At 37.5% G+C, this 22707-nt stretch overlaps 2 protein-coding genes across 6 annotated transcripts in view; one reads left to right on the forward strand and one right to left on the reverse strand.

Annotated features, from left to right (window-relative positions):
* LTO1 (LTO1 maturation factor of ABCE1) overlaps positions 1 to 22707 on the forward strand; it is a 27790-nt gene continuing 5083 nt past the window's right edge. The window contains exons 1-5 of one of the 5 annotated variants that reach the window (XM_059825954.1): positions 1 to 59; positions 669 to 774; positions 3334 to 3404; positions 4386 to 4503; positions 4867 to 6067. In XM_059825954.1, the coding sequence (XP_059681937.1) occupies positions 1 to 59; positions 669 to 774; positions 3334 to 3404; positions 4386 to 4503; positions 4867 to 4935 (423 nt within the window). In that variant the 3' untranslated portion in view covers positions 4936 to 6067. Of the gene's footprint in view, positions 60 to 668; positions 775 to 3333; positions 3405 to 4385; positions 4504 to 4866; positions 7256 to 7762; positions 7782 to 20519; positions 20722 to 22707 lie in introns of those variants that run through there. The other 4 variants (XM_059825956.1, XM_059825959.1, XM_059825955.1 and 1 more) reach the window with 4 other exon arrangements.
* Positions 19644 to 22707, reverse strand: part of CCND1 (cyclin D1) — a 14858-nt gene continuing 11794 nt past the window's right edge. The window contains exon 5 of the mRNA XM_059825953.1: positions 19644 to 20254. Within this exon, the coding sequence (XP_059681936.1) occupies positions 20099 to 20254 (156 nt within the window). The 3' untranslated portion in view covers positions 19644 to 20098. The remainder of the gene's footprint in view (positions 20255 to 22707) is intronic.

Below are 22707 nucleotides of genomic sequence, written 5' to 3' on the forward strand. Positions count from 1 at the left end.
ATGGCGGCCGCGTCTCCGAGCTCGGACATGTTTGATGAGATCGTGATGGCCGACGAGAGGTGGGGCTGGTGGGGGAGCCTTGACCGGGGCCTGGGGCCCTCGGGGAGCAGGCGGGGCCGGAGCGGGAGTCCTCGCTTGCCGCGGGTAACCGTCGGCCTAGGGGGAGGGAGGGGAGCCCTGGGCCCGGGCCTGAGCCTGAGCCTGAGCCTGAGCCTGAGCCTGGGCTTGGGCTTCCACAGTCGGCAGTAGGGGCTGAGAAGGAAAAAGTGAGGGGCGAAGGGCGGATGATGAGCCTGGGGAAGGGGTGAGGCAGGAGAAGGGTGGGGAAATTCTTCTCTTTGCTCTTGAGCGACCGACCTGCTCGATCTCGGCTCTTCCACCGTGTGGAAACTTGACCCGGAGTTTTGAACTTGTCGTTAGCGGTGTTATTCTGGTGCAAGTACTGAGCTGGATTGCAGAGTGCGTTGTTCTTGGCAAATTATTATGAACTTGTTTGAAGAGGTCATTGTTCATAATTGCATCTTAATTTAAGTCAATGTTACATGATATTTTTAAATACGGTCAGTTGCATTTCTGAGATGATATAGCATGTTTTTGTTTCTGTGAGTTGCTTGTGTGCGGCGTGATTTTGATATGAAATGAAAAAAATCATACTTCTGTCTTTACAGGTTTCATGGTGAGGGGTATCAGGAAGGGTATGCTGAAGGCAGTCACGTTGGAGTTGTTGAGGGAAGGAGGTATGGATTGCTCCATGGTGCCAAGATCGGGTCTGAGGTAAATGGGAAAATACTTTGGAATCATAATGTTTTTGTCATTAGAAAATTACTGTAAGACAGAAACTGTTAGGCAAAGCCCAATATGCTGGTACTCTGAGGCCTGCTATGTTACACTGCTTTGTATGTGTCCAAGGGGACCTATAAAACTAGTTTAAAGGTCGTATTTTGATTTGAATAGTTAAATAGATGGCTTTATTTGCTATATGGTATTTTGATTAGTTTTTTTGCTGAAAGTGAAGATAAGAAGAAACAAATAAACTAAAACAAGCTTGCTCAGAAAAAAATGATGATGGACTGTACATTTATTTTGGTAACCCAAAACTGTAGCTAAAGGCCCTGCTGTACCATCTCCTGTGGCTCAGCATTAGGGAAAAACATGGAACATTGAGACACCTTGGGTGGAGAACCCTAAAGGGGCAATTCTGGGTGTCTCTGTTGCCCTTTTTGTTGTTTCTAGTACTGGGAGAGTTTGTTGGTTGACGCACTGTTGTTCTTTAGTACATGGAGTCAGTTCTGTGTGTTGGCACACTCATGCAATGGCATACTGGAATCAGTAAGCCTTCCTAGAAATTCAAGGACTGGAGAGCGGTGGTGAGGCACCTTAACTTGTCTCATAAGTCCAGTTCAAGTTTATCATAACATGGAGCGTGTTCGGTGCTGTATAAAGTACTTACAGTATTTTTGGACCTGAACTGGATTTTTTCAGCTTTGATGGGAAGCTGTACTACAGAATTCATGGCAGGCCTTATTTCAAGTACAGCCACAAATCTAAATCTATTGAAGCCCTTTGGGTAATTTGGCAATTGCCCTTTTGATATTTTCAGGTTTCAGAAAGTTAATTACCTACAGAAAGAACGGTAGCAATGGTATTAATCCATTTTGAAGTGAAAAAGGTAAATTGTCAAATTGTGAAAGGATGGTTATCATAAAATTTTGGTTTGCATTTGGGTGTGATACAGAGATGTACAGTGATGAAATATTTTCCTACTTATGCTACAACTATGTAGTTACAAGATGAGGACGTTAAAGAGCAGCCTCTAAAGCTGGATATTTTTATACAAAGTGGTCCTAGATAGACCATAATAGAGAGGTGCTCTAATCCACTTATATTGGGGAAGCTGCAGAGGACAGTAGGATTGTAGACAGCGAGTCACGTTAAATGGGAGAAAGAGTGACTTGGGTAATCTTAGACCTGTCAGCCTATTTTGTGTCTTGGGCAAAATTATGATGCTGATCTGATACTGTCCTTGCTCGATAGAAAATTAAAGTAAGATGTTATAATTAAAGTGTGTCTGTTTCTGGGCACATCCCTCAGGCAGGCTTAGACACTGTATCTGCTTGGGCTTAAGCAGAAGATTGGCACTGTGCCCCTGTGGTGAAACAGTGCTAATTAAGCTAAGAAGTCTGCGGCGAAGTGTTAGGGGCCAGGTGTGTTTTACTATAGTAGCTTGCGTTTACAGCAGTGGTAACTGCTATATGTGTCAGTTGTCTCTAAGCAGTTTTGGGGCGTGCAAATTAAATTGCTGTCAACGAAAAATTAACTGGAAGCATCACTTCAGATACGTTTGAGTAGTTAATGGGACGTTAAGTCCCAAACCCATGTTTGGGCCTTAAAAAGAACCTCCACTGTGTACTTTAACAAACATAACTAACAGAAGACTGGAACTGCCAAACACTCCCACTCTACTCTGAAGTGGTTTGCAGGCCACAGGAGCTTACAAGTCCAACAATGTTTTGTAAGTTTAAATGGCAGGTGCATGCACATGCACACATATGGACCACAGAGGGATTAGGCTGTAATTTTGGACTTAAAAGCTAGCTGACTTTTGAGAAATTGTTTCAGGTGTCTGCATTGTTTTTCTGTAAACACTAAGTCACTTTTGAAAGGGACTCCAGCTGACTTATCCAGTTGCTGCATTGAAGAACTTACCTATATTTCTATTTCATTTGGAGCCCAAAGTTGTAACGAAAAGTTCTGGCAGCAAGGCTAGCTTAGTCAGCTCCTTGTGCTTCTTTCTGATTCCATGCTACTCTCTTGAGTTAGGCTGGTAAAATTGTGTATTAACTCAGAAAAAAGTGCGATTTCCTCTCTGGTTGACTTGGTAGCTCCCTCAGTCCAGCTGGTATACCTTTTTGTAGGGCTGTGCGTGGGCTGCTTAAACTGACAGTGCTGCAAAAACAAATACTTACCAAAACATCTTAACTAGGTTGTTTTCTAACTGTCTCCCTACTACCACACTTCAATAAATTCGGGGCTTCAAAGCATATGAAGTATGGCTAGTGTTTTGCAGCATTGGTTTTTATGCTGCATTTTAAATATTTTGTTCTCTGATGCGAAATAGATTCTTAGAAGAAGTTGTCTGACTCTTGTACTGTGTAACACAGATAGCCCTCGTTTATCCTACCCTAATTTACTGAACTTTCCAGCATAGAAACATATTTGTATACCCAGTGATTTGTTTCCTGAAGAATGGGATACAATGTAATGCTTTTTTTTTTTTTACTATATATACTACATGTATTTTTTTCCTCTCATGACATTCTGATAAATTTGCAGATTGGCTGCTACCTTGGGTTTGCACTGACATGGCAGTGTCTACTCCAGAAATGCACGGATAAAACGAACAGGTAAGGTTAAAAAAAAATTACTGTTCCTTTAATACTGTTTCAAATTATGGTGTCCAGTTTTGCCTCTTTCCCAATACAAAAAAAATACTGAAAACCAGAAGAAAAGTGAGCAGAGGGCCACTAGGGTGGTATCATATGCTGGACCATGTGATACTGAAAAGAGGATAAGGGAACTTGGTTTCTCCAGCCTGGAGAAGAGAAGACAAGACAAGGGAGATACCTAGCTGTACCATATAAGGGGAAGTTCTAGATAAGGTGGAGACACGTTCCTTGCAGACATGCACAGTGAAAGGACAATAGGCAACTTTCACAATGTGAAACAAGTTGAGTTCTAACGGGGCATGAGGAGAAGTTTCTTTCCAGTGCAAGCACCTAAGCGCTGGGACAAGTTGTCCAGAGAAACTGTAAAAGCTCCATATTTGTAGATTTTCAAAATCTGGTTGGAGATAGCCCTGAGCAACCTTACCTGGCTTTGAAGTTAGTCCAGCTTCCGCAGAAAGTGGACTAGATGACCTCTAACTGTCCCTTCCAACCTACATTTTTCTATGACTTTCATTCTTTTCTCCATAATTTTTTTTCTGTCCAGTTTTGATTAATTTATCTGATAATTGCCACCATACTGTCAGCCATTTTGATAGTGTTCTGGTGAGCTTTTTTTAATTGCATTTCTTTATTTCGCTGCCATCTAATCAATATTTCTGAAGATTCTTGTATATTTCTCAACAGGTAAGTTAAAAGGGAAACCTTAACTTTTTCAGTTGTGCTACAGCTTAATTTCTGATTATGGCTTAAATATGTATGAAATATACGCTCTCAGTGAGCTGAATGGGAGAAGCTGAATTAAAGAAGGATGGAGGGCTGGGTTCTACACTCAGAATTATTATGTAAAAGTGTTAGTATGATTTTCGTATTGATGGATTGAAAAAACTTCTGTAGTAGGCTCATTGGTTTTTCTGTTCTGGTTTTTTTTTGTTGTTGTAGCAAAAAGATAAGGGCTCTGGATTCATTAATAGGGATGATTCAGAAATTCCCCTATGAAGACCCCACTTACGATAAACTGCAAGAAGATCTGGAAAAAATCAGGGGAAAATTTAAACAGGTTTGTAGGATTAAGTTGTTATTTTAGCACAAAATAGTATTAATTTCTGAAAAGATTTAGTCTCTAAACCTGCTTAAAAACACAGTATTTGTGCAGAGCAATTGTTGTTCTCCTTTTGCAATCATGGTAAAAATACTTGAAATGAAGTGAATTAAGTGAAAATACTTGATAGCAGAAAATTCCCCAACTGATAGCAAATGCAAAATAAAAGAAAAATATTCTTTAAATGAAAATTGAAAATATTATTTGACAATGAATTACAAGTGGGACCAGAAGAAGAGAAATGGAGGAATTGGGAGGTTTTTTGAACATTCTTCTTGGAAAATAGATGCTTTGAAAGACTTTCATGTATTCTTTTTTTAGGTTTGTTCAATGCTAAATATTCAGTCTGATTTTAGAATCAGTACTGAAAGATCTTCACTAACATTTTGAATATAACAGATGAAGATAAACATGGATGACCAAAGAAGAAATATTAAGAGAACAGATAACTGGAAAAGTGTTTATCTACTCTTTTTTTAAACAAAATCAAAGTAGTGAAGAGGTGCTAAATATTAAAGGGGAAAGGGAAAACCATTGAACTCGCAATAGTACTTCTCATATGTCATTTAAGATTTTATTATCTCCAGGTTTTATTTAGGATCACTGAAACACTAGTGTGTAAACCTGTTAAATAGAAATATTTGCTTTAATTCCTCACTAGCCTTGCACTGATAGATTAATTCTTCAAAAGGAAAACATATGCATTTGCAAAGTTTCCTTATTTAAAGAGTGTATGTTACTTAAAAATCTGTGTAGGCAGATCATTCAGTTTACACGATGTGTAGATATTGTCAGTGAAGAAAAATACAATTAATTGCCTGCAGACTTTGCAGTAGGAGCCAGTTTTGTGAAGTCAGAATGCAAAAGAAAAAGATTAAGATACCCGCTCATAAAGTAGCAGCAGCTCAGAACGTGAAATTCGCACTTTCCATGAGTTCTGCAGACTGATGCAGTGTGGGGGGGGGAAAAAAACCCCACCAAACCCAAAAAGCTAACAATTTAAGTGATCAGTGAGAGAAACGTGACTACCAGAAGAGTTGTGATACTGATACTAGTATTTACTAGCACCTTTTATCGAGGAACAGCTTTTTATTTTCCAGTCTTGAAAATACACTCTTTAGTCTCATTCAAAAAAATGGATGCTGTCAGCCAAATGTATTCAACTATGTTAGTTTAAGAGAAATCCAGTCAATTATTTTACCCAAAAAATGTTTTGGGTTGGACTGCTAGATGTCTTTGCATACTATTTGAAATACAGTTATATCATGAATATATACTTTCATCAGTAGTAACGTATGCACGTCTGGCTAAGTCTACACGGTATAGTGTAGCTTCACAAAGACAGGTTTGACTACCATGAGTATCGGAAGCTGTAGCAGGGTAAACGATCTCAGGTGAAGGAAATGTTTTAATATGGACATATCCTTGAACGGCACTACTTTGTGACATCTAGATCTCAATTTTGTTTTACTTGTACAGCATTTTTTATTATACAAGAAAATAAGCAACTTGAATTTTTAAAACGTTCACTGTGTATTCATATCTGGGATATGAAGGACATGCATCCTGCTAAAATTTTTGGATTTTGGACTCTGAAGATAAAAATGTTTTGCTGACTGTATGGAGGGGGTGATGTGCATATGTATAAACTTATTTCAAAATAATTTTTTTACTACTTGTCTGTTTCCTGAGCATGCAGGTATGCCCATTCAGAGGCTTTTCTTAATAACTGGTTGCTGGTGTACTTTTTTGTTTGTTTAATTGTCTTATATGTGTAAGTGTTCAAACAGCTTTGATGCACAGAGTGAGTGTCAGGGCCATCTAGTGGAGGAGGTCGTTGTATTGTGTAAGAAATAGATGATAAGAGTTCACAAATATTTATATAGATAGTTGTTAAAATAGAGAGTTCAGAACATAGGTACACATGATACAGCTCTTCTAATTATGTGGTTAATTTTTTTGAAATAAAGTACTATTGAGGTAGGATTCATTTGTAGCTTGTTTCCTCATTTGAGACCTCGGAAGGGACACGACAGCGTTGATGGTCTCTTCATTTAGGGCAGTTTGAATACAGTTGGCTTTTAATTGTTATGCAGCTAAACTACTGGTAACCAGAACAAGCACCAAACTGCAAGTACCTGAAAATAGAAGTAGAATAAAATAGCATACCCTGTATCTCAGTAAATAGATAGGCACAAAACAAAAAGATCACATACTAGAGAAAAGAAAGCTAATTTGACTTTATAATCACATCAGAGAAATACAAATTTAAAGAAGTTGTCTCTGCATTCACAAATGAGTCTTATTTTTGCAAATCCAAGTATTTACCTGTTTACTTCAAATTAATGAAAGGTACTAGATACTCACCTGTGATTAACTTTGACTCAAAATATTTTTTGTTGTGATCCATGAATTACACTTTAAATAAACTCACCCTGGATCTTGGTCTAAAAAAGGCAGTTTTGTTGTTCTTCTGAATGATAGTACAAAGAGAAGTAAACACTTGAGGTCTAAGTATTCACATTTTAAAATGGAGCCTTTTTTGGAATCTTTGTACATGGTTTACAAAAATGTATGTAAAAGCAAGGGAAGGGATGTGAGAGCTCGGAGTATCTGTGAAGCATTTGATTAATAGAAGTGTATGATATATAAGTTATATGCAAAGTAGTACTCTAGAAATTGTATCAAAACAAAATTATTTTTGTTCGACTAAGGAAGGATCTTTGCAGATCAAGCGGTCAGTGACTTATTTTGAAAATTGGTTTGGTGGCTCATTTTCCTGTATTTCTTTGATTTTATTTATAACAAATTAATATTATTAGACTAAATTATTATATAAATATATATGTATATACACATATTTAACTATAAAGATTGTAGCCACCAGGATTTCAGACTGGGAAATGCCAGGTTCAGGGTTGCCTATTAGGTCTTTAATTTAGCTCCATTTGTGTGTACATACTGATGGAGTCTCTGGTTCCACGAGTCTGTGGTTTTCTGAATATCTTCTTTCTCGTGTCTTGTATGGGCCTGATGGTGTTTATTAAATGAGGTATGGTTAAAAATTCTGTTGGATATGTAGTCGTATACTTTCTTCAGTGCCAACTTTTTAAACTGTTTTCTGCAATAGAGTTGTGGGGTTTTCTGTGATGTTCAGGGCTGTAACAGTGGAGCCTTCACAGCATACTGTAAAGGTATTTTTATCCCTTATTTACAGCTAAGGAGTTAAAGCCCAGATTACGTCAAGAATATTGATTTGCCTTAAACAATGTGAGTCTAATGTGACTCATTCCAAATGATTTTGCGTTTTGAGTGCTTAAATACTTCAGAATGTGCTTCTTGCCAACATCAAGAGTGGCTGAATGCCTAGTTTTTTTGCATGTTTGTATTTTTGTCTGTGTTTCTTAGATCAGTGACCTAGAAAATGAGGGACATTACAGTTAGCAAACACCTGTGAAAGGTGTGTGCTTAAGCCAACTAGAATGCTACTGGGGAAAAAAAAATCCATCAAAATTTTTGAAAACTATTATTCAGTTTTGTGAGATATAAGCATATGGTTTCTCTTCTTTTGACAGCTTTCCTGTTAGGTTAACATCTTCCTAAAATCTGTAACAAATGAAAACAAATTCTTAGACATGGCTTCAGTAGTTTCACACCCTGCTTACTCATCCTGTGTCTTGAATGGTCAGGACTCTGGTGGAAGCAAGTGTTACAGTGTAATTACATACCCTATCAGAAGATCTGTGCACAGAGAGGCTGAATAAAGCCTCTGTGGACCACGGTCATTCAGGCATTTCCTGGTCTGAATGCTTGACTGTGCAGCTTAAGTATTGCTTTAAAGACTGGGTGGAGAAGATACGGAAAAAATGCCATCTTGTGCATTATAATATTCGTTATTAATAAAGTAGGACATAGAGATTGTGGCTTTGTGCTATATCGTCAAACAGGTTTGAAATTTTGCAGAAGTATTTAATCTGTTATGAACAGTTAAGATGGAGAATTTCTGCTAAAATTATTGAAGTTGCTAAGACTTAAAAATATATCGCTGTATTCACCACCTCTAGTTATTGTTCAGTAGTTAGGGAGGAATGTTTGGAACATTTAACTTACAAAACTTCTGACTTGCCTGGGCTGCGTTCTAGCTTGTTTTGTTTCTTCATAATCATCTCTCAGCTGAAACTGTGGCATACAGAATCTTATTAAAAGGAGGATACAAAGCTAATTACTGCTAGTGTACTGAAGTCATTGCAGTCCAGAAAAGTTGTAATTTTTCTTTCTATGATATGTGATAAGAATTAGTGAGTTTTGAGGCATCAGCAGAGAAAGGTAAACTCTGACTACAGTGAGTTCATTCCCTGCAGAATTGCATGCTGATTCAATACTGTCTTGTAGCCATGGGATCATCAGCTGCTAGTACCAAATCAGCCATCACTAGAATATGTAAATCTGACTTTGTAGGTTGGCTGTGTCATTGTACTACATCAGTATAGGGAAAAAAAATAGGATGGAGTTTGTTAAAGCTTCCTAGTAAAATTCATGAGTAAAACACTTGTTCTATCTTCATTAAGCAACATACTTTTTTCCATTTGTTGTAAACTGTAATGTGAAGGGGCTCAATTTCAGTTTTGAATGAACAGCTGTAATCAACAGAAATGGGGGAAATAGATTAGGAAAAATCTGGGTATGCAGTTGTTCGCTTAAAAATCAGCCCTGTAGGAGTAGTCTGGCTCATTCAAATCCTATTATGTTTTTCTGAAACAAGGTTGTGATAATTTACATGTGGATGTGTAAGGAAGTTCTGGCTTCCTAGTTCGGCATGCCTTGTTTGGTTATGTGACTTTTTGATCCGATTGCTATTGCAATCGGTATGCACATAGAACCTGTGCAAACTCATGTTGCTAGCTTTGTGGATATACGCCATTTAGAGGAAGAAAAATAAAGACTGGTTTAAATACTCTGTTTCTGTAGGATTATTTTTGGTGAGTAAAGTACACATTTTGGTCTCTGTGTCTAGGTTTTCTAGAAAAGTAGCACATTTTTATTGATTATTTTTAAATAGATTACATTGAGATAAAATTAGGATAAAAAAACAGAGTTGTTTTTTCAATGGGTAAAGGTATAACTACACATGACCATAGAAACTTACATATCGCCAGAGAAAATGGTGATCTGGGAAGTGTGAAATGAGTTCTGCAGCTGCAAGTTTTGGTGTCTAGGATTGATGTATAAAGGCCAACTAGAGCAATCTGGTACTGAAGCGCTTCAGTGTGTTCCAGTGTTTGGAATTGCAGAACCAGCTCAGCCTCTGTTGACGTTAAAAATAGTAATAAAAAAGCTTTGTGCACCATTTTGAAAGCAGACTTCTAAGTATATAATTCCATGCACTCAGACTTGAAAATACTGGTTTCCTCAGCAGAGACAAGAAGACATCTTGGAGCTCTTAGATTCTTTGGGATTGTCTAGACTACACTGTGCAATGGGGTGATATCTGGGCTAAAATCAAGCCAGCTTAATGCAGCAGAAAAAGCATCCCTATGTTAGAACAAAGCACTGATCTAGCTGATGTACAATGCTGTTATATTTAATAATATATAGTAATATATGTAATATATAGTATGTATAAGCTCTGGTTTAACGCTGCTTATACAGTTAGTTCATTTGTAGCTAACTTGAGTATCTCTTAGGAATATTCACAGTGTGATGCCAGTCTTAATCACAGGAGTGTTTATTCCCTAAGTGTAATAGTTGCATTCTTGCAGCATTTTTCATCCTAAGATTCCTTAAGTACTTTGCAACTCCTGAACATACATACAGCTCTACCAAATGATGTAATACTGTGCGGAAGAAAACATAGTCACTAAGCTTATCTGAAACATAGTAAACATAGGAGACTCTGGAAGTCTTTATTAACATAAAGTAGTAGCTGTTCATTCTCATGAAATATATGAAAGGTTAAAAAAAAATTATACATAGTAAGTGTCAGCTGATTCAGAAGTGGCTTGTTATACAATGTTTTTAATTGTTCTATTTCATATACATATGTAGTTAGCCAGTCATACAGCATTCTGTGTTTCTGTTCTTGGCATGGCAAAATCGCCTACAGAAGATTTCTGACTAGGTATAAGAAAGAGCATATAGCTTTTGTCTTGAAAAATTAGAAAGCTTGGTTGTAGTTGTGCAGAATTTATATGGATGGCATCTGAAATAGTGGCATACTGACTGAAAGAATTTAACTGATACTTGTTTATAATAAAATTACAGAGTTTATTTTAGCAAAATGTTTAGGCAGAAAGAAGACTGATCATTCAGTGTCTGCATCCCGACTCTGCACTAGACAGAATCAACATCACTATTTGTCACTGTGTTTCATTTTTGATTGTTTAGCAGCGTATTTTGCTGCTATATCTCAATGTAATAGTAATTACAATTTTTAACCTTCAGCATCTTCAGGATTCTGGGGAATAATCAACACCGCATGGAATCTTTCTTGGTAGTAGGAACTGTGAGTCAGCAACCCTTTAATTTTTTTAGTTGCAGCTATTGTTCCAGCAGCAAGCTTTACTGCTATTGTCCACTGTTTGTCCAGCTCACGTTTACTGGACTGTGGGAACGGATTAGGGTTTCATGGCTTTTTTTTTCTTCTTGCATAAACTCTTGATCAAAGACATTCCTTGGATGACAAAACACTGTATACTGTGTCACACAGTCCTGACCAGACTACATGAACAGTGGTTTAAAAACACATGCCTACATTGTTCTCTAAACTGGCTTTTTTTTTTTGCAATGTATGTGCAGACATTGAATTTTTGAGACCCCATTTACCTCCTTCAAAAAACACACATACAGAAATTATTGTTAATAAGCACTTGACAGTTTCTGAAATACAAGTGAAAAACAAATGAATATTTGAAATTAAGAATTGATACAATAGTATGTCACTTTTAAGCAGAGCTAGCTGTTACGTCTGCAGTGTATTTCCTTCTTGAGGAGACCACTTGGTCGTGGTGCAGTTAGTCAAGTGCACTGTAAACCTAAAACCACATGGACTTATGGCATCATTTTATGTGTCATATCCGGAACACCTGAGTAAGATGGAGAATTTGAGCACTATTTGGGAATTCATAACCCTGCTTCACCATAGGTACATTGTTAGAACCACATGTTGAGGATCTGGCCCATTATAGTTGTATATCTTGCTCTTCTTTTAAGTTCTCTTATGCAGTAAGATGAGGACAAACTTCAAAAAAATCCAGTAGCATCATTGTTTCTCAAACTAGTGAGAAAGAAACAAATTATGTTAGAGAAAAATGTGGAGAGGTTTTTCCAAGGAGCTTTGCCTTGTGATGTGCCTGAAATTCTCCTTCAGCAGAAGCATGGGAGAAGTGGAAAGAGATCCCTGAAGACACCTTAAGCAGGTTTACAGAGGCATTTAAAAACATGGAGGGCTATTTTTAGGTGATTGGAAACTTGTTTGAGGATGAGAGAACACTTGGGTTTCCACAAACATATGAGGCTTTGCATATACTTGTTTGACTCTGCAGCACTGTTGTTGAGCACTGTTATGCAGAAGTGAAGGCAGATGAACTCTTTCACTTATATTGGAAAGATATTGTCTGTAAGGGAGGAACCTTTCTGATCCTTTGCAGTCCAAGGGTCTCCATGAAAAGAGAAACCTGAAATAATACGTAGCTGATAGATGTATTGTCTAAAAGGAACAAAGTGGTTATAGTGAATGACTGAAACAGCTACAGAAATACTGAGTCAAAAACATGAAATAAATGTATTATGTTTATAAGAAATAATGTTTGCTTTTGAGTAAATAATTGCTGATGCCTTCTGGAAATCTTGGGGGAGATGTTACGTCTGTGCATATCAAAAGAACGTAGCTACATTTAACAGTATACATTTGCTGAAGATCTGCCTTTCATATTTAAAGTAGCCAGCAACCACATGTAAAGAACTATGGCCTGCGGGTGTTCCAGGAGCAAAAAAGCTGTTAAAAAATAATACCCTGTATTCAAACAGTCTATAGTGATAAAATCTAATAAAAGGAGAAATAAAACATCAAAAAGCTCAATTGTCCGTTTCAGACAGTTTGCCATCAGAGTAGTGACTTAGGACACTAGGTCACTCGTTTGGTGCTGGCTCAGGTGAGTTGTCGTAATGCTCTAGTGGTGGCTTAGTGGTCCTTGTTAAATGATTTGCCCATCTCAGCCCAACTCCTTGAAGACTGGTGCTGATGTTACAAATAATAACATCCTTACGGTGGGTAATGTGTTAGCTGTCGTAGGAGACCAAGTATTTATTTAATGGACTACAGCTTGCGGATGGGTTAAGACAAGCATCACAGGGCAGTGAGGTGGGATGGATGAAACAACAAAACCGCACCACTCAGCAACATATAATCTAAAATTTATTTACTTAGCAAGTTGGGAATGGTGAGTGGATAGCAATTTCCATTCTGTGATGCACACACTACTACATGTGCAAATCAAAGCCCTAGACCTTCACCACGTGGACCCAGGAGAAGAGGACTCCTGCTCCAACCAGTCAACATGTCACGTCCTGGCTGGGAGCTTGGCCTGGGCATGTAGCGATTCCTCCTTTGGTTCAGCTTTCTTGATGGTATTAGATATCTGTACCTGGAGCTCTCCAACCCTGAGGGGTTACTTTCTTAACAAGTTATTGCTTTATGTATTTGTCGGCACAAGCAGTCCCAGGTCATTATCTCTGACTTTTTCTGTATGTAAGGCCAGTTACTGGTGGGGAGGAGGTTCCTGTTGTCCTCTGGTCACCCACTCCAAATGTGTTACCAAGTGTGAATTTAGCAACAGTGGCCTAATGAAGTTCTTATTTTGCTTCTTTGTTTTCCAGTTCATGCCAGAGTAGTCAGAGCTGAGCAGATGTAGTCGAGGTCTCATTTGACTGGGCAGTGTTTGGCTTTCAGGTAGACTTCACCCCTTGACAGATATGTTAGCAGGGAGGATTGTACTGTGACTGTCCATTAGCATATATTTTGAATATGATGGGAATATAATTTTCTACTGCAGTCTTCAAGTGAGTGGACAGACTGGTATTCTGGTTTTGAGATGGATCACTATGTGTTTCTTTTTAATCTGAAATAAACACTAATTGTTGTGTTTCTTCAAGGATATTATCATAAATAAGAAAAGTAACATAAGCCATAATTAAAATGAGGAGAGATGAAATCCACACAGATGGATTTTTTTTCCTACTGTGTAAGAGCAGCCACTAAGCACAGCCACTAAAACTCCTGTGGCCAGAGAGGCAACTTGAGAAAAGGGAACCTGTTATTGCATGGGTCTGCGTATGGTAGTGACTGCTCCCTGAAAGCTTGGGGCTATTCTGTGAAGGAATTGATGCTCTGAAGACCATGTTAAAAGCAGCTTCAGGAGTTCAGTAGAAGTGGCGGTGTTTACCCCACGAGCAGATCTATTGCCCGCAGACTGTGGGTGGTGTTTCTGCATCAGCAGGGCCCACGCAGAGCGAAAATGCTGCCTGTGTGCCTTATTCCTGATTTGCTGTGAGCACACAGTCTTTCTGCCAGTAGTTCCCTCTTCAGATAAGAGCCCTCAGGAAAATGATGGCTGTGAATACTTAGTAACTTCCCTGAAAGATGAGACTTTTTAATACATGGTCTTCACACAGGCAAAAAGTAGGACAGATCTAAGTAGGGCTCTGCAGATGCTAATGGGATTGGCAAGAAACTATTTCTGTTCTCCTTTAATGTCTATGACATTTAAGAAACAAAAGGGTAGGTTCTGCCTTGCTCCTAAATTTGTACTCCTTGAGCCTATAGAACAAAATCAGAAGTCTGGCAAGTGTCACATTATCAGTGCAATCCAGTTGACTAATTTGCAATCCTTTTCTCATCATTTGATTAGAATATTGTGTGAAACTTAGTCAAAAGCCAGATGGGAATCTATGTTTGCCATGCCAATGCAATTACTATTATCAATTATATTTGTGGGATCATAAAAATACCATACTTGTCTGAAGAGATACATTTCCCATAGAACGATGCTGGCAGGAATTCATTAAAATGCCATCATTTATAGCTTTACTGCCTTTGTCCTATGGTAGCTTTTCAATGACATTGCCAGGAATCTTTATCAGAGTATCTAGCCCACATGCCTGGGTCATTCCTATGACTCCTTTGAAATAATAGCTCCAAGCTTCACTTTCTCCTGTGTCTTCTGGAGTTTTCTATCACTTAAAATGCCAGATACGCTTGAATGTAAGTGGATTCCAAGTTTTTACATTTAACAGATCTTGTTTATTCTTTAATAAAGAGTAGGTGAGTTTAAGTGTTCATAAAACGTCCAAGCTTGTCAATCAGTCTGGATTCAGCAATGGAATTGAGGAGGTCTTTTGGAGGTTTTTCTGAGTTCACATCTCAATCTGATGTAAGAAAATACAGTATTTTTCCCTTTAATAAGCTACAGCGTAGCCTAGCTGAACATGCATATTTTTTACAGCCTATAGTAAATTGTTTTTCTTGCTACATTCTTGTCTTTCTGCCCTTTGCAATGTGAGTAATATTGGCATAGTTTACCCAACATTCAAATTTAGTAGTCTGCATTTAGAGATGATGTTTGAGAGAAGGAAAATGTAAATAACAGAGCTGACTATGTGGACTTAAACCTACTTAAGTCACAGAACACTTCAGTCGGTTTAATAGAGCTTATAAAACAGATAGGAAAGGCAAAACCCACTTAACGTGTTCAACAAAATGCAGGTTTAAATTTCTCACTGAATCATTTTATTACCAGCAAAAAGTTTTTTGTCCCAAATTAAGATTTCCTAAGTATATCTTCACTCAACTTTCAAACATCTACAATCAGAGGGGTTAGCCATCAGTGATACAAAAGTGAGTCTGAGCGGTTTTCCTGTTTTTTCTTTAAATTATGCTGAAATTTTGCAGAAAACTGATAAAAGATCTGTGTGGAAGAAAATGAGTCTTTTTTTGACCAAGTCCAATTTAAGCTTTGGCTTGATCTATATTTAAAGTCACTGTGAATCTAGTTTAGATCTTCTTTCACTGCTATACGAAGTTTCCTCTGTGGCCTACCAGTGTAACTTCGCATATTGAGGTGCTCCCCATTTCGAATGGAAAAAATGACAGATCACACTATGTGCTGATATTACTTTACCTACCTGATCTATGATTTTACAGTAGGCCACATGGTTCAGGTTTCGGTCTGAAATGACTGGGAAACTGACAAGCTAATACAGGCTCAACTGGGATTCTTCTGATGCAGATGGTTTCCCATCTATTGGTAACTGCACCAAGACAAACTATTTTTGCACTAGACGATAATTAACATGTCAGGTGTTAACTTGGGAGTTTCATTTTTCATTTCCTTTGCTGTACTTACTGCATACAATCAGTTGTAATGTGAAGTTTAGTCAATGAGAAACTCAGGAGGCAGATACTAGATTTCTGATTTGCAACAGGAGAGAGAAGCACTTGACGTTTTACGTAGATTGATTTGGTTTTTTAAGGCAGAAATATTTTCATAGGGTAAATAGTCAAATACATAGGTTAGAAGTTTGACCAGTCTCCACTAAGAATAAGCTGTATCTGCCATGTTCAGCTCTTGTAATATTGATAATATGCATCCCCAGTTTTCAGACATATTTTGGAACATGAATTGGGACACAGGTTGTAATTTTTTTCTCATTTTACTTTATAACCATACATAATTTCTGTCCTTCGAGGTCCAGTTCTTTTTTACGTATTTTTAGTAGGCTTTTACATTTTTCTGGTTTATTCCTTATTCTTACTGATACAATAGTAAGATGCAAAAGCTTTGTATGAGGGGAAGGGAAGGAAAAGGCGGCAGGTTAACCTTACCGCTTTTAAAACAAACTGTATCTTCTGTAAAGGTATTCTAGGACACAAAACCTTGCACTGATAAATAAACACAAACAAGCATTCTGTACCATCCAACACCTACTTTATTTTACCTTTTATTGAAAAGAACCACCAAATGGTGTTTTACTCTGTGTAATTAGGTGTTTAAAAGAAAGTCTTCAGCAAAAAAAATTATTTTGCTTCTTTAAAAATACACATTAGTGGGAGAGGCCTACCCATTGCTAAAAACGCTTACCGTTTCCTAAAATAACAACAAAAAGTTTTCAGCACTGCAACTATTAAAGCACAGAGTCAAAACCAGAAAGTGTCATGTGGTTTACTCACTGCACCAGGTAGTTATTACCATTCAGCATTCACGAAGGAAATTTAAAAAAAAAAAAAAAACCAACAACAAGGAGGCATTGGGTTTTACCAATTTTATTTCTAGACTTTAGTTTTTTTTGCTGGAAACTTGTCTGTTACAGGTCTGTTGGTGAAAATGTGCATTTCAGACCAGTGATGCCAATAAGTACAATATAAAAATGTACAAATCTGAATTGCTTGCTTACTACAGATTGTTATAATAATGTGACAAATAAAGCATCTCTGTTGGCACATGAACCCACTTATCTGGATTTGGCCTTTTAGTACATACAATAGTTTATAAAGAAATTTGCAGTACACACTGCTGCTCAGTGTAACACATAATATAACCAACAAGCACTAACTCAATAATCATGTTTGGTTCAGAGACACAGAGATGCCACAAACAGAAGTGTTTTATGAGGTAAGCAGTAAGAAATGTTCCTGAAATTTGGACAGAATGTATCCAGTCCTCCTGGGTCCTGCGACTGCTAGTAGCATTGCAATGCTTTATTTATGCTCTATGTAGGATCTTAACTGCATTTGCCTCAAAATGAGTTCTAATTCTGTTTTGGTTTAGCAGCATACAGGCAACAGCTAGATTATTCTTCAGCATACAACTCTGTTAGCTGGCTTATTTATGAGATTTACAGGCTTTTTAAATTAGCATTATGCTATAATTAAAAAAAAAAAAAAAACAAACAAAAAACTAGTATATCATAACAGATTAAACACACAAAATACTTAGAGTTCCAGAAGATAACCTATCATACCAAATGATGTGTCCCAACTGCTGGGAAAACGCATCAGGTGGCATACAAGAGTTATATTATAATGCACCTTTCATATATCAATGTGGCTAATAACACAGCTTAAAACTACTATGATAATAAACCCCAGATCAGACAAAGAATCCAGCTTTATAAAATGCATAACAACAAAAAAACTGACATTACTTGATCTTCTGAAATGTCTGCTGGTTTTAAGTTAATGCAACCTAGTTGCAAATCGCGAGACCCATTCAGAATAACGTTCGATGCATTTCCGTTTGCAGTAGAACTATGAGGCACTGTGTACGAACATTAAAACCTGGTCTAGACACGGTTAACTGAAGTATGAGGTATTGTGAAACAGGAGCCTTTTTGGAATAGAGCAGTAATCACATTAAGTAAAAATTGATCACATAAAAAATCTACAAAAAAAATGATGTCAATAATATAATTTTCTATGAGAAAATTAAAACCTATAACATGGCAGTATATGACATTGTATAACAAAAAAAAAAAACTGATCCACAAAATAGCAGCAAAACACAATGACAAAGATACAGAAAAGCAATGTTAATTTTTTTTTCAAACCATGCTGGGAATTTATCCATAGCAGCTCAATAAAAATGGAGCATCCACTCCTTTTCTTTTCTCTTTTTCTTTTTTTTTTTTTTAATTTTAATTTTTTTTCTTTTTTCCTTTTTTTGTTGTTTTTTTGTTGTTTTGTTTTTTTACAATCAACACCTTAGCGGCAGTTTTCTCACATACATTTCACCATCACATTCTCCTCGAGCATCAACTTCAACAGCTATGTCCACGTCCCTTCAGCTACTTTCTAAAATAATAATAAAAAGATACATAGCCAAGATGTGCAAATTTTCTATTTGTAGCTAAATAAAAAAATGGGGCATATACTGGAATAAGAACTTCTTTCAAGTACTCCAATTTTCAAATCTATTAACTATGGCGTTCTCATGGTTAGACTGCTTTTGAAAAATGTATAGGAAGGGGCCAAATAGACTGCTTTGTTTTGGGTTTGTTCTTTGAAGCGTGTCCTTTTTTTCTTTAATAAGCTGTGTTAAAACTGCAACATCAAGGGTAGAAAGATTTTTTTTTAAAAAGGGGCGATTGCATTATTTTACAAATCATACTGGCCTTACGAACATCCTCTGCAATAAATATTCTTTTAAGCCTTAACTATAAATTATATATTTTAGTGTTTAAAAACCTTCAGTTGTAAAACATCTAGCGACAATCCTTAAACTATGTGTCCTATATGTGAACCTTTAAGGCCCCTAATTTATAAAGATGAGTTGGCACCAAAGGATTTCTAAACTTCAACTTTTCTATAGAAAAGGATAGGAAGATATCCTGGCAATTTGTGAATGCAATTTCTCTCACTGGAACACAACCTTCGGAAAAAAAAAAATCACCTCTCCTCTAACACCATAGTTAAATGCACTTGCTTTGCAATTCCAAGTTTGCGAACAAGCACTTATATATTTCCAAACCATTCCATTAAAAAAAAATTCCCACACAATAAAAGAATGTATTTCCTATATCTAATGGACTGAAAGTGCTTTGAATGGAATGGTTTTAGAATATTACGAACAAACAAAAAAAAAAAGACTAAACTGTGGATTGAACCTGACCATAATTAGGCTGAATATCTGTGGGGTCAGACCAGCATTTTACACAGGTAACTACAAAAATATGAAGATTACAAAAATATAATATATTATGTCACTATTTCGGTTTCTCTTTATAATAGAGTATCGTATGAGTAGTACATTGGCCTTTCCCAACAATGCTAAGCTGGAACCCTACAAATGCCTTATGCACAGGCAATCCACAGGCACAAAAAAAGATTAACATATAATAATGCTGCATACTAACATACACTAACTTATGGGTTACGTTAACCATTTATAAGGTGAAGAGGATAAAAAAAACCTAAGGAAATAAAATAAACATTTACAGATGAATTATAAAGTGACTAAATGCATAAGCAAGCAAGATACAGAAAAGCCTAGAACTGCGTTAAAGCTATGCTTTTTAAAGAAAAAAAAAGAATATTTCATTTACTATCTAAAAAAAAAACCCTCTTCTACTTTAAAAATGGTTGGTTGGTTGGTTTTATATGTAAGAAATCGAATCTAATACCTCCCCTGGAGACATTTTGTGTGTTAATGCCTATTTTTACAACATACAGACAAGAACACTTTAATATAAAAACTAGTTGATTATTATTGTATAAAATCCTCTATTTTTGTAGCACAAACCCCTGGGGGTAATGCAAATACTATTTTTTTCTTTTTTTAAGACAGTTTTTGGGGTATTTTTTGTTTATTTGTTTGTTTGAAGTCACAGATGGAAGGGAGACAGAGCAAGAAAAAATATAACAAGACTGGTTTTCCCTTCTGGTATAAAAATGTCCTGGAGAAAAGGGTTTCTGGGGGGGAGATCCTGATGCTGATTCCTTCTCAGATGCCCTTTCTTTGTCTGCTTTTCTCGCCAAGCAAACCCATTAGAAGAAGAAGTCCTCTTAAATGTTCACATCTCGCACATCAGTAGGTGTGCAGGAAAGGTCTGCTTCATCCTCTACAGTCTTTGTTTCTGAAGATACGTTGTGCTGCTGTGCCTGACGTAGACTGGATTCAAGGAGGGATTCAATCTGTTCTTGGCACGCTCGTAAACAATCCTAGAGAAGATTAAATGGAAGGAGAAAAAGACCCAGGGTCCTTTAGAAAAACAGTAAGATCACAGAACAAATACCATTTCTTGAAAAGGCAAGAGAAATATAGTCAAGTTATTTGGGAGGGCAGCAGACTGAAAGGAGTGTGGGAAGAGCAAGAGAAACACTGACTAGTGGACGGATTGGATGAGCTACCCCATTTTCTGCAGGATGCTAGCCTGGATCCAGACTTCAGCAACTAACTCTAACCATCTTCTATTTAATGGCCTAGGTGAGCATCTCCAGACATGGTCCTCTGGACAAACCATGACTGCCGTTTTGTTGCTAGTCTCAGCTCACAGGTCTACAACTGAATGTGATGGACGCTCCACTACAATGACACATGCAGTAACTAACCCGGGCAGGACATTGACACAGTAAGCTGCTGTAGCTTGCACTACTACTTTTCTGCCTGTGCTGTTAACACTGCAGCAGTTCTGTAAAAGGCCATTCATCCTATCTTTTACCTCACTGTCCTTTATACTGTGTGAAAAATAGGAACAGTCTGACTGGACAGCAGTGTGAATCAATCAAAATTAAATGAATGGAGTTGCAAAGACAGGAAACTGGGCTGGAGTCAGAGCTGGTCCAAGTATTGGTGATGCTCTAATGATTTCTACTTTTACCACAGAAACAGTTTAGCAGTACAGTCTACTAGAAGCGATGGTCATAAGCAGTGATTTTCCCAAGCTGAGTTCTGATAATACACAAGTTCTTAGATAGAAGTGCCATATATATATTTAGATGTACACGCCCAGAGTTGCCTGCCAGCTGCTGCTATGTCCAGCAGTGGGCAGCTCAAGTTAGCTCACTGATTTCTAACGCAGAAAGCACCTAAACAGCAAAATGTACCAGACTGTATGACCCCAAAATGGAGACATCTTTCAGAAGCACCATTAAGCATCTTCGTAACCATGCATTATAAGGTGCTGCCAAGCTTTCAGTTTGCTACCGCATTCACCTTGAAATCTCAGGGTGAGATCTCTTTCCCTTGCTTCAAAAGCATTTTCTCAGAGCTGAACGTGCACACCATCCTACTGAGTGGTCAGGAGGGTGCAAGGGCCTTGCTGCTTGCAGAGACTTTGGTGTGAATTAAAAGCATAAAGCAACAAGCACGATCACGTCTCCTGTGGGGAAAGGTAACTTCCCCCAGGCATTAAACCATACCATGAGTAGACAGATATATCCAATTCTACTTATCGATTCACAGCAGTTAGAATTGGAGAAGGCCTGTTAGGCTCTACCTGTTCAACTCCCTGCAAGTTATGGTTGTGTTCTTCAGAGCCATTGCAACGACACAAATGGTGCCTTAGATAGGCAAACCAATCACACTACATTTTGCCAAAAATCCTCCAGCATGCTGTTTACTCATATCTTTATAACAAACATCGTAAGCTTTTCCCCAACATATTTAACTCTGTGTATTAAGGACTTTGAAGTTTCCTTTCAGTATTGCCTTTTCTGATTTAACCTATGACATGTGTTAGCCCTTGCGGTGAACCCAGTCTTCCATGATAAATTGCCGTCAAAAGTGTTAGGATGTGCATGACTGAGAATGAATGTTGTTTTCCTGAGAGGGTGACCTGCCTGCTGTTTTCTTTATTTCCCAGTTTCAATTCTGCCTTCATTCAGAGGCTTCTTGTGTGATCTACCAGCTTTTCACTGATTCCACTACCACAAGAATCTCCTCTGCCACCAATACGGGCACATGGCATTTGGGGTAAAATAAGATTAGAAACCCAAGCAAACAATTCTCTGTGAGTCCTTTCTGAGAGAGAGGGAGGTTAATCCTACCTCTAAGCAGATCAGACCATCAGTTACAGCTCACTGAAAACACATAACCTATGACCTTTTCTGGTTTAAACCCTAGTGTAATATTTCCTCTTGACAGAGACACACAGCGTTTTAAATGACAAAAAGAAACGCCTCATATCCTAAAGTCATCATGCCTTTGGCTCCTACATACCTCTGGCCTTCACAATAAGATCTCTATGAAGTCCTTTCACCGCTTCCCAAGATATGACGGATCAATCCTGACTGTAAGGCTTCTACTTGCATGTCCTGTACCATGTACCTCAGTCACGCTTGGAATTAGATGTATTAAGAGAGTAGTACATGAATACAGGTTTAGGTACTTTCAGTTTTACAAATCCAGGCACTTTTGAGGCTAATTCTGTTTTAACAAGGTAGCATGTTCAGTGTTCCAAACTGAAAGCCAATTTATTTTCAGAGCAAAACGAACCCCATTTGACCTTTTTTTTTTTTTTTTTGGGGGGGGGGGGCGGGATTGTTTCATGGGTTTTGGTGGGGTTTTTGTGTTGGGGGTTTTTTTAATCCTACCATTTGCATATAGCGTGTTTGAGCTCTGAAAACTAAAACCATTCAAAAGAATTTCTATAAATACCTATTCTTCTCCCTCT

Source organism: Gavia stellata, chromosome 17, assembly GCF_030936135.1.
Source record: "Gavia stellata isolate bGavSte3 chromosome 17, bGavSte3.hap2, whole genome shotgun sequence".
NCBI classification, from domain to species: Eukaryota; Metazoa; Chordata; class Aves; order Gaviiformes; family Gaviidae; genus Gavia; species Gavia stellata.